The sequence below is a fragment of the Candoia aspera genome, chromosome 18 (assembly GCF_035149785.1).
Source record: "Candoia aspera isolate rCanAsp1 chromosome 18, rCanAsp1.hap2, whole genome shotgun sequence".
NCBI lineage: Eukaryota > Metazoa > Chordata > Lepidosauria > Squamata > Boidae > Candoia > Candoia aspera.
In genome coordinates this window covers 4,151,789-4,164,298 of record NC_086170.1, presented here as the reverse complement: position 1 = coordinate 4,164,298, position 12,510 = coordinate 4,151,789, and the positions used below count along the sequence as shown (strand labels likewise).

Sequence of the window (12,510 nt, the reverse complement as noted above, 5' to 3'; positions counted from 1 at the left end):
TCTCTGGTACCTATATAGATGCCCAGTAAGAAATATCTGTATTTCAATGGGTAAGTCTAATCTTAGATCAGCAGATGGCTGGCTAGTTAGCTAGCTAGATATCTCCTAAATAAGGCTAGTTAAAGGACAGAACCAGGAGCAGACTTTGCTGTGAAAGGCCTTTGAATTCAGTTCAGTTCTGAGGTCAAACAAATAGCTTCTTATGCTTACACACCCCTTCTTTCCTTCTCAGCTGGTAAAGCTATGCAGCAATATGGTAGAGGCCGGGAAAGCGTACATCATCACCAACAAGCAGTTTGTTGGGGGAGTCCGAGACCTCTCCCAGCAGTGCAAGAAGGATGAAATGATCTCGGTAAGTGGGATGCGGGGTGGGGTTGCCCCCAAAACGAGGACTTGGAAATTTCGAGCACGCACAAAATGCTGATCGAGCTCAGCGTCGCTAAGTTCAGACTTGCCGCCGCAGATTTGATGATGGGTTGCATTTCTCACAAGACTAGTACAGACGATTACTCTACAACAGTGTTTTTCAAACTTGGCAATTTTAAGATGTGTGGACTGGCTGGGGAATTCTGGGAGCTGACGTCCACACAACGTAAAATTGCCAAGTTTGAAAAACAGTGCTCTACAATTTCTGTCCCCCAGTTCCCACTGAGACTATGGTTTTTCTATCTCATTCAGAGGCAGCTTTCGAATTTGGCAAAACTGTGCTTAGGCGTGACAGGGCATCTGATTTTTATCAAGCACGCACACACAAACATACTACATGTTTTGTTTTTTGTCTTTTTCAAGGGACTTTGGCCAAAATTATTCACAAGACTACCCAGATCCCGTGGCGTTTTGATTTCATGCTTCTCGTATGAAATCACAGGAGTTAAAAGACTTGAAATCTCCTAAGATTTGCTGATCTTGCAAGATTTGGGTTTTTGTTCTGTTTTGTTTTAAATGGGGAACAGAGGGACAGAAAAAGAGGCACAAGACGACAAGCGGAAGATGGATCTTGAGACAGCCATAGAATGAAGATATTTTCCTGATGGCGTTTCAACTGTCTGAAAGAGGGTGGAATAATTTTATTATCTTCTACTCCAGAGCAGAGAACCAATGCCACTAGGTTCAAATTACAAAACAAGAAGAGAGTTTGATTAGAAATTTGTAGAAATTCCTCAGGTTTTTGAGTTCTTTGGTGGTAGGACAGATTGCTTAGAAGCAGAGGTAACAGTTTTATTGCCGGAGGGTTCAACAGTTTGGCTTTTGAGGCCACTTTCAACACTATGACTGCATCTGCTTACTGAATTTACCCATTTTCTGTGTTTGCACAGTGCAGGAAAGGAAACAGATGGGTTTTCACAATGTGCTAAGTTACTAAAGACTAACCCAGGTTAGCAGTAACCAAAGTTAGGGTGTTGGGTGAATGCACCTGCTGGGTTAAATGTGTCATGTCAAAGCAGCATGTGATTTTACCTCTGAGGAACAGGTTTAAAGTTTGGATCATATGTGGAATTACTTGAACGCTTCCCCACTGGCCGAGATGAAAATACCATTGCAACTTAATATGCATCTTGAAATTTATGTTTCCAATGAATGTTACGAATTTTCTAAATAAAGGCACCAAATCAGACCTGAAATTGCAAAAAAAAAAAAAAAGTGTTGGGAGGAGAACCCCACAAAAATTCTAATTTCTGACATTTTGGGTGCAAAGAATAAATAGAAATGAAACATTTGGCTTTTGTAACTCCCAATTAACCCCCCCACACACACACACACAGACACAGACACAGATTCCTCATGTAGCTAAAAGTATCTGAGGCATTGGGTGTCTTAAGGAATTCTGTTGTTTCCTAAAAAGCCAGAATGCAAAGCTGCGGTGGCTCTGAACTAGGTCATTGAGCATCCGTTATTTGGGAGAGGGGAGGCAGACACGGGGAGGGGGTGGACTGAACGGGGGCAACAGCCGTCGCTGTAGGACAGCAGTCCCAAAGATGCTCATTTTCATTTGGTTTGGAAAATACGGCACCCCTTGCTCTGTATGGTACAAGTATTCCAGCGGAGTTGGCTCTACCATTTGGTAGGGTGTCAGATAGCAGATGTAGGCGGTCATACGTCTGACAGCTTTAAAATCGGACTAAGCGTTGAACCAGATTCATTGGTTTTTGTGCAGGGAGTGAATGGTTGAGGATCATTGGCTCAGTCCTGTCCTCCTTTGCTTGATGCTGTGAAAAACCTTCCCCCCAGAAAAGAGCTTATGCAAGACGTGCTTTTTTCATACACCAGTTAGAAGAACGGAAACGGGGCGAGCTGATGCGTGCTTTTGCCCTCGGTTACGGTCAGTCGGTCCTCCCAAGAGATGTAGGATGCTCCGCTGCAAATAACTGTTCTTTCTTGGTCAGACATCTGATGCGTGCAACTAAACCCCATTGTACTTCTTTTCGTTTCTCAGGAATGTTTGGACAAATTTGGAGACAGCTTGCAGGAAATGGTCAACTACCATATGGTGAGTTGCGTCCTTTCCCAAGTTCTTTTTGTGCATGCAAGTTCAACGGACGTTCTTGAAGTCACCAAAACACACCTGAATGAGGAGTTCCAGAATGTAAGAGGAGATTGATGGAGACCATCGTCTGTCTAGCCAGCAGAAGTCGGCGAGATAATTTGGGAAGGTGGTGTGCAATAAGAGATCCCGTCGATCTTCTTCATCTCCAACACCTGGCAACAGGTGTTGTCTCTAGCTGAATTTTTCACAGTGAGCATCATGTGGGAAACTGGATCTCATACATTCTAAAAACCATTTTGAGTCTTGGACGTCATTAGCTTGTGGGGCAGTGAGTTCAGTGTTTAGATATACATTTTTGCACAGCTTTTTTTTAAGGGACCCCTCACCCCCCATAAAACTGATACGGTCAGAAGACGGGCTGATTTTTTTTAGCTGTAGCCTGTACAGAACCCTTTTCAAATCTTTGAAATCTGTGAACCCACATTCTAGGCATAGTGAGAAAAGAATGAGGGAAGGGGGGTGTATCTTTGGGGGGGATCTCCAAAATCTGGTGCTGTAAGGACTATTCAGTGGAAAAATGGAAAGAAATCCTCCCCCCCAAATGATGATAATGATACTCTGCTGTTTCTATGTACCCCAGTCAGTTCTATATACTTTATAGCCACAATTCTTTTTCTACCTCTTATCATGCCCAGATGAAAAGGAAAATAAAAGGTGGAACACTTAGGATATTTTTTTCCTCTTCCATTTGTTTCCCAGGTTTTAATTAGTAAATTAATTTAGAAGGCGAACCTTTCACAGCCTACTGAAATATTCTCATATTATGTTCCCATATCATATTCCCTTCTTTGAAGGTTTGCCTGCATTTTCCCGAAACTTTTTCAGACTCTTACCTTTCTTTCTTTCTTTCTTTCTTTCTTTCTTTCTTTCTTTCTTTCTTTCTTTCTTTCTTTCTTTCTTTCTTTCTTTCTTTCTTTCTCACATTTCGTCACCGCCCATCTCCCCCAAAAGAGGGACTCTCGATATCCCTCTCTGATTGAATTATTATGTGTTGTGAAGTCAGGGATGACCCTTAGTGACCACATAGATAGGTTTTCTCCCAAAGAATTTGGTCCTTCCACCTAACTGAGTCCACCCACTTTCTCTGTCCTTCTCTAAAAATTAGATATTTCTATTTAAAAAGTTAGCAGCTCTGTGACACCAGGAGGCCCCTCCCTCTTGATGTAATGGGACATCATCCCCTGATTGCCTGATATATCTCTTTTTAAGATCTTAGGAAAGGGAGGGAATCACATCTTCTCTGGAAACGCAGCCCCCAGACAAAGTCACATGTGTGTGTTGCATTTTGAGCTTCAAAGTACTTTTGTGTAACTCACCCATCAGCTGATCAGGGCAGGGCTTGTTGATGGTCCCATAGAAGCTGCTGACTTAGTTTCCAGCCGGCCAAAACTCTCGTTTGCAGCCGAACTCCAGACAGAGGGTGTGGACGACTCAGAAGGATTGCAGTGGTCTTGGGAGGGAAAAAGGAAAAGATTTTGCTCCCAGGGGTGGTAGGTCTGAGCGGGGAAGAGCGTTGCATTTCTCATCCTTGTTTCGATGGATGGAAATCAGTCCCCGGAGACTGTCTGGGGCAGGCAAAGGCTAGTGGAGGGGGTGGGGGCGTAAAATCTGTGCCTGAGAGAGAAGGGCTAAGAGGCTTTCTTCTCAATTGGACTCCAGAGGTGAAGGAAAAGCAAAGCAATCAGGGCTTTAATTTCTGCAGGCCTGTTTCGCAGTCATTGCCTGCTTCCTCTGCAACGGGGAAAATAAACTTGAACATTCTTCCCCAAGGAGTTCTGAACATCTGTCGTTGGCAACAGTGGATATTCAGAGGCAGGATGTGGTGGCGGAGGTAGGGAATCAGCACCCGCAGTGTGTTTGTGGGCGCATGGGGGAATGCAAGGAGAGCCGGGCTTTTACTTTTCCTTTGCTCCGACCCTCCGTGGTGGCTGCCCAAGGCTGCTGCCTCCTCCTGCCACAGGCTAAAGCCAGCCTTGCAAAAGGATGACAGAGCGGAGGTCAGGGGTCCCTCTTCGGGGACCCTGGTTCCGCAGATTCTCTTGTCAGGCTCCTTGTAACCGTCCGCGTCGAACGTGGACTTTGCTGCCTGCCGGCTCGTGAGGGTCAAAGCCTCTTTCCCTGTCGCTTTGCGTCCTTGAAATTTGAGCCTGCCCACTGCCGGGAAAGAATATGGTTGCCTTCTGCACAGTTCTTCACCGCCCCGTTGCTGGTTCTTAAGAACAGAGTGAGTCCAGGAGGGGCTGATGCGCTTAAGAGGGCTGTAGGTTGACTCAGTCTGGAAGTGCTCCATTTGAAGAGCATGGTTGTGCTTCTCTTGTTCCTGGGCTTGCGGGGGGTGTGCCCCTCCCGTGCGCAGAGATGGAGTTCTCTGGCTCCTGGCACGTGTTGGGATGAGGAATGGGCTGGAAGGGAGAGAAAAGAAAGAGAGGCCTTAGCAAGTGCGGCCTGATAATGTTGGGCCTTTTGCTGGCATTGCGAAGATGCGAAGTCCCTTGTCTGTGCAACCCCTGCTCAGTGGCCCCCCCGCCCCCACTTTTCCCTATAAACCTTCACTGCAGAAGAATGAAGAATAACAGAGACTCATGTGGACAAGCAACTCAGGGGTGATACAAGAGTCCCCGCAGGTGGGAATGGCGGGAATTGCTGGCCCCAGTACTGAAGGAATCCTTGCGTGTAGAAAATTAGCATGCCAGGAAGAAGAGCTGCAGCTGACATGCTGGTTTTCTGCCTGTGGGGTATGTGTTTCAATGCACTTCCATCTTTGTTTGAGGAACAGTAAGACACGCATCCTGCTTCCTTAAAAAAAATTGGCTGTTCTCAAACTATTGTGCCACGAGAAACCATCAGCCACAGAGGGGAGGCTATCCGCCATGTCTCTGGATGTTTCCCCTTCGACTACCTCTAACGTGACTCCACAGGGAGGAGGGGGGATGATTGGTTTTAGATGCAGCGGAGGCCTCCCTTTCGTGAAGCGAGGGAGCCCATTGTGCCTCTGTGTGAATTACTGCTCTCGGCCCACTTCTGTTTCAACGAGCAGGCATGAGAGAGCACCCAGCTGGGAAAGCTGGATTAGTCTGGTCAGTCCTTTGTGAACTAGGACCTACAGCATGACTGGTTTAACTCTGGCTTGATGAGAAGGATATGAGGCACATCTCTTCTGGCATTGCTGCTGAGAAAATCTTCTGCTAAACACAGACTGGTCATTTTTAGCTTCACAGACTGTTACAACTTAGATGGCGAAGCAACGCTATGTAAGGCATCATCTCGGAAGCTAACCTAGAGAGCCGGTTTGGTCTAGTGGTGAAGGTGCTGGGCTAGAAACCAGGAGTCCGTGAGTTCTAGTTCCGCCTTGCGGGTGGGTGGCCTTGGGACAGTCACCTTCTCTCAGCCCAACTCGGTGCAATGTAGGCTAGCCGCCTTGTGGTGCACCCCGGGCAATGTGACTTGTCACGGCTAAACAGTCTACACATCTGGCTGCTGGACCTCACAAGGATTTCCCAGCAAGAAAAAGCAGCATGAACACCAAACTGCTATGCCATGCGATTAAAAAAATAATAATATCGGAAGCTGATTTATACTTCTGAAAACTCAAATCAGTAACCAGGGTGGGGTGGGGAACATGCTCAGAGAAGAATGTAAAAAACCTGGAATATTACTTCTACAAAATAAAGAGGTTGTTTTTTTTTTTAATGGAATGACAGGCTTTCTAGTTAATTGGTTCCATTTTCACCCCCACTGGAAAAATGTTGTGTGATGCCACCCTGAAATTTTGGCACCCCCAAGGCTGGCTTAGGCTGACTCTATGGTTGGGCTGGCCTTGGAGCCAACAGCTTAATCCTAGGGGAGCATCCTCCGTCCAAAGTGACCTCCGCTGAGTGACTCACATTCTGGAATCTCGGTGACTTCTTTGGAGCTGGGAGCTGGGTGGGCAGAAGAGAGACTTTCTGGAAACTTATTTTACACAGTCTGCTCCAAGCCTAGTTCGGAAGCCAAGAAAATGACTTGAGAAGAAGTTAAAATCATCCTTTTCTTTTTTTTTTTTAAGGTGAAGCCAAGCTCTTTTAAAAATATATTATTTAATTCTTTTTTGAAAAAAATCAAATGTTGCACCCCCTCTGCAAATTATCTCTATAGGGTCTTGGCTGCTGGTCAGTTCAGTATCGGAGCTTGAAAGCTGATCTTTCAAATCGTTGTTTCTGTGATTTTTCTTCAGGGCCAACACTGTTGAAAGATACGCTCCCTCCATGTGTCTTCACCCCCCAAAACTTTGGGAAGGTGGGTTACTAACGTTGAAGGATATAGAAGACCTGGGCTGGACCATTCCAAAGATCAGGGAATTTTATCTGTGGTCTGGATGGGAAATAGGATGAAAAATCCCAGAATTTTTCGCAAACCGCTTCCGCACACTGCCCCAAAACTTTCCGGTTGTGTCCCAGAACCGAGTTCAACCAAAGGACATCTTTACCCAGTTTGTTATTTTAAAGCATTGAAATTGGATACCATCATTCCATCATGTGATGGAGAGTTCCACAGGTTAACTATCTGTTTTGCGAAGGAAGTCCTTTCCCTGGGCCCTCCTGACTATTTAGTATTAACTAGGAAAACGTTCTCCTTTTTTTTCATTTATTCCACGCCTGGTTGGACACTTTTACATCTTTTCCAGGTCCCCTTTTTCTTGAATTGTGTTTTAATTAGATTAAATCAGATCTTGTTCCAGGCTGGACCGTTGACCCCCCAAAAAGGTGCGCCCGCGATTTAGAGTCATCCCCTTGATTGAGAAGGATGCCAAGGTGGACTTATACTGAAGAAAGGGATTCTGAGTAAGAAAAAGGGATTGAGCAGGGCTGGAAACGAGTGTGTGGCGCCAACTCCTTGGAGGTTTTTGCCCAGCGCCAACCCCCCATTTTGCGACCTGAAACGGATGGCGCTTGCTGAAATCAAGGTGCATAACATGCAGATTCAACAACTTCCTGTCCTTTTGTGACGTCTCCAATCTGCCGCCACCTCCTGTCTGTGAGCTGGTCTTGTGGTCTCCACGAATCCCGATGGGAGCTTCAGATCTAGACGCTACGGGAGTAGATTGGACTCTGGGCCTAGAATCCATCCTTTCTCTCTGCAGGCATGTAGATTCTCAGTTTGCTTAATCTCAATCTGAGTCTCAGAATGAAGCCTTCTGGTGAGCCCCCAGCAAACACTGGCTGGGGTATGGTACCTTGCCAGAAGCTTTCACCCCAGAGGTGAAAACGGGCTTTTCTGCTCAACGGTCGGTGGCACTCTCTTGCCATCGCATTGCGCATCCTGGTGCCGTGGGAAACTTTGGGCACGCGCTTTGTGTCTGATTTTTCATCCCCAGGGCAAAAATGGCAAAGTGCAGAGAAGGCAAAAGCTGGGTGGTCTTCTATGCTTTATGTTTGCATCTGTTTGCATTTAAAACCCACCCAGAACCATTTTCAAGCCAGGAACCAGCTCTGGTATGTCCTTTTGGCAATTCCCCTTGGAAGGTTTCGGTGATGGGCTATTACTAGGGTACCCCTTTGCCAGCAGGGGATGATGGGTGCTTCAGGCCAACATACCTGGAGGATGTCTGATTGCAAAAGGCTGTTTTAAGGCTACTGGCAGTGTCTTCAACATCATAGGAAAACTTTACTTGGGTAAACAAACATTTTTGTTATTTCAAGTGTGTAGGATGTGAATGCCAGTGCTTTGGGCACAGAAGAGGGAAGTGTGCGCGCCCCGGGGGGGATGCTAGAGTTTGCAGAGGCATGAAGGATTTGTGGGGGAGAGCACATTTCTCCTCCTTGCCTGAAAAACCCCACAGTCACAACTTCATGTGGGTACTGGCTCTATGGCCAAGCTAGCCTCAAAAAAGTAGGACTTGGTTAGTTCTTGGATGGGAGGCCATTGTGAAGTCCCAAAGCTGCCAGAGAAACAGCTTGGAACAAGGCAGCAGGATACCACTTCTGTCCTATTGCCATAAAAGTGACAGGAGCCAGGAACCTAATGCAGGGACTGGGGGTTGGTTGGAATTTGGAACTGGAGAACTACTGCCACCTTCTTATAAAAGAAAGGATTTTTTTAAAGTAACATTATAATTATATAAGAAGCAGGAGAGGATGGGATGGGATAGTCTTTGAAGTTGTCTATTAAGATGTTGAGAAACAGTTTAATGGTCAAACAGCAAAAGAAATAAAAATGTATTAATAATAATGCATAGTCATAACTGATCTCAATAAATTAGAAACGGCTGCTAGATTTTCATACTGGGGCCAGCAAAAATGTTGGCACGTTGAATGAGGGCGCCCTCTGTAGGAACAAGTGGGGATTTTTTTCCCCCCTTCAGTTTCTGGATTGATTTTTGTTTCTACTGCTACTTTCTTTTTATGGTACTTTAATTGCTGTTGTAGGTTTATTAGCTGGTTTGGCTGCCTTCCAGACAGAATGGCAGCCTATACTTTTTATAAGTAGACATATAAATAAAATAGCACTTATGCAGCGGAGCAGGGTGTCGTAAGCTTTGGGCTGGGCAAAAGGGAACAGTTTGCTTGGTTAACATATAGGCATTCTCTTCTGGAAGACAGATTGATGGCTGCTAGATTTGCAACTTCCAGGGTTAGCAGTAGTCTACCTCTAAGTAATGTTGTGGGGAAAAACCAATGGGGGACTGCTATTGATTGTCCTACTTGTGGGCTCCTCCGAGACATATGGCTGAGTGCTGTGGACTAGATCCAGCAGTCTCGTCTTTTGTTTTTAGCTAATGACTTAGGTTAACAGTCCTGCATTTAAAAATCACTCCTGGAACAACCCAGACTTATATGGTTTTTTATGGCCTTATGTGCATTTCCGCCCCCTCTGCTTGCTCTTTCCTCTGTCTTTAGATCCTTTTCGACCAAGCTCAGAGGTCTGTCCGGCAACAGTTGAACAACTTTGTGAAGGAGTGAGTATCTAGCTTTCCTTGTCAGGGCTCTGAATTCATGGCAAATAATTACAAGACCTTTAGCTGATAATGTAGGGGTCATGGTGTGCTGAATATATGTTTGGGTACTTGGGCTGGGGTTGAATGCCTGTCCCCTTTCCGCAAATCTCTTTTGTTCTGCCCAATTCAACTTTGCTTTGTTTTGCTCATGTGCCCACTGGCCCTCTGTTGCCCTCACTTGCCTCTGATAATTTAAGCAGATGGGACTGTTGTGATCCATTCCCTATATAGTACAACACAAGTCCTGGAAGAGCGTTCAGATCTTCCCCATCAACATGGTGAGGCTGGGGAAGCGCCTAGAACACAACTTTCCAGGTCCTACTCATAGCAGTAAACATTTTCCATAGAGTTTTCATTTCCCTGAACTGCATCGTTAATTTTTCAACTGGGAAATGATGCTACCTGTCAACTGCACTGGTTCCCAAATACAATTTCCTTGCAGTCCCTTCGTATTCCCTCTGTACTTTGGGACAATCCCTCTGTACTTTTCCACGAAAACGAAAAGGTTAGAAAAATCAGACCAAATGGGGTAGACTTTTCTTTTTAAAAAGAATCCTTAGGTTATAGGGTAGTTACAATTCCAATATTTTGCTTTTCTGTTTGACCGCAGTGGTCAGTCCAGAAGGGTGTTTAATGTAGGACTGGATTCTGCCTTGGGCAGGGGATTGTACTAGATCAGTGTTTTTCAAACTTGGTAACTTTAAGCTGTGTGGACTTCACCTCCCAAAACTCCCTAGCCAGCCAGTATATGCCCCGCAGTATTTTTTTTCCCCCGCTTGGCTTAGAAAATGTCTAGAATTTTTGAAAGTTCAAAGCATCTTGCTCTTCCTCTGGTAATTACAGCCCTGTTAGATGGGCCAGTAATAAGCAGACTTTTGTGATGACAGTGTAGAGCAGCCTGGCCGTTTTTGGTGGTTGCTGAAGTCAAGAAAGCTAATGCCCGCCACCCTGTCTTGCCTTGCAGGGATGTCCGGAAATTCAAGGAGACCAAAAAACAGTTTGATAAAGTCCGAGAAGACATGGAGATCGCCTTGGTCAAGAACGCCCAAGCCCCGCGGCACAAGCCGCACGAAGTAGAAGAGGCCACGGGCACACTGACGATCACCAGGAAATGTTTCCGGCACTTAGCCCTGGATTACGTCTTGCAGGTAAGCTTTGTGGAGCGATCCTGGACTCAGGCAGAAATTGTGGAGCCGTTTCGTTAAAGACGGACCCTTTCGGTTTTCCTTGACTTCTCATTCCGTGTGCCCACGCTTGGCCTGCTTCTGCATTGGCTTGAGTACTGCTTTTTCCAAAACTCGAAAAAGGTCGGAGACTCCAGTCCAAAGGGTGATTGACAGGAAATAGGAAATATATCCTGATCCACGTTTTGCTACGAGTTGGGCTGAACTGGGCTTAATATTACTGATTTACTTCCCCACCCTGCTTCCTGTTATGTGGATCTGGATATGTTATCGTACCTGAAGCTATTTCTGGATTGAGTTTTCTTTTCCTCGCTTTCCCACTGCTCCCCCACCCCACCCCACCCCACCCCACCCCAAATTCCAAGCTAATATTGATCCAAGCTGCTTCGCTGGCCTTCCTCCCCCACTCCCCCCTTGTAAAATGGAGCCATCTGCCAACACCTTCTGTCTCATCCTGGGACAGCATATGGAGTCATATCCTGTGGATTTCTAGGAATGAGCAGAAGCGGGCTCTGGGGGAAAGCGCTGGGAAGTTCTCGCTCGTGCTATGCTCTGCTGGTGGCCAAAAGAGGGGTTTTAGAAATGGAAGCATTCCTTTTAAGCCCAGTTGAATCCACAGTCCATTTTAGCTTGCGACAACAAGGGAGTCAGTAGCCTGCTGGAAAGGGTTCCGTTACAATTGCCATCGTTCCGGGTATCAGCCATGTTGGCAGTGGCTGAGGGAAGTTGTACTTCAGCAGCGTGGTTCCCTTTCCCATTTTAATGGTGGCCAGAGTGGAATCAAACCATAAAAATCATGTCCTGTTCTTCTTTGTCTCTGGTACTTGTTAAAACTGCCCTTTAACCAGGAGACTCTACTATTTGCTCTCATGTTTAAGAGATATTGATAGACCTGTCCATCCGTTGTGAGTTGCTTACGTTGAGGGTCACCAGTAGGTGACCTGAGGCCTTCTACATCTTCTGGATTACAGCTGCCACCGATTGGCTTTGCTCACTGCTGAAGTGCAAAACATCTTGAGAACACTAAGTTTTAGATTCCTGGTCTCTCTGGTCCACTATCTTTTTTCCTCAGTTATGGAATTCTCGAGCTGGAAGGGATCTCAGAGATCATCTGGTCCTTCTCTTGCTTTGTGCAGGATCCATGACAGCATCTCTGACAGAGGGCTACCCAGTTTTTGCCTGAAGAGCTCCCACAAAGGAGAACTTGCATATCTCTGGACAAATACTTTGCTATGAATTAGGCTGAATTGGGCTTAATATTACTGACTTTCCCACTCTGCTTCCTCTTACGTGGATCTGGATTAAATTTGTTTAATTAAAAAAAACACATGCAAATCAGGGTGCAGTTGTCCTTTGATTTTGGAATTCCCGCAGATTTCGCAAAACAGTACTCAGCTCAAAGCAAAAACTCAACTTACATAGGAAAAAAAAATCTATATTAGGTTAAAGGACTTAGTATACGAAAGGAGTATACTCCAACCAGCTTTTTTTTTTTTTTACAGATTGGTATTAGAATCGTAGCTAGAATGATCCGGCTAGTTTACAGTATTTCAGATTTATTGGCACCGCATGAAATTTAGCTTTACCTATTTTTGTTTGATTATAGATCAACGTTCTCCAGGCCAAGAAGAAATTTGAAATTCTGGATGCCGTAAGAATTTTATTAAGATCACCCTTCTTGATTCCCCACCCCACAACTAACCTACAAGAGAAGATAAAGAGTAGTATTGATCACTGGGGATGCCATAAACCAGGTTAAATTTCTCCCACACGTTCTGGAGGGAATGCTTTGTGTTGACTTTTCTTAG

The 12,510-nt window shown here is 45.5% G+C and overlaps 1 protein-coding gene across 1 annotated transcript in view; it reads left to right on the top strand.

Moving 5' to 3' along the window:
- ACAP3 (ArfGAP with coiled-coil, ankyrin repeat and PH domains 3) overlaps nucleotides 1-12,510 on the top strand; it is a 76,944-nt gene that overhangs the window by 30,961 nt on the left and 33,473 nt on the right. The window contains exons 3-7 of the mRNA XM_063317412.1: nucleotides 233-352; nucleotides 2,435-2,488; nucleotides 9,421-9,479; nucleotides 10,483-10,666; nucleotides 12,309-12,353. Coding sequence (XP_063173482.1) covers nucleotides 233-352; nucleotides 2,435-2,488; nucleotides 9,421-9,479; nucleotides 10,483-10,666; nucleotides 12,309-12,353 — 462 coding nt within the window. The remainder of the gene's footprint in view (nucleotides 1-232; nucleotides 353-2,434; nucleotides 2,489-9,420; nucleotides 9,480-10,482; nucleotides 10,667-12,308; nucleotides 12,354-12,510) is intronic.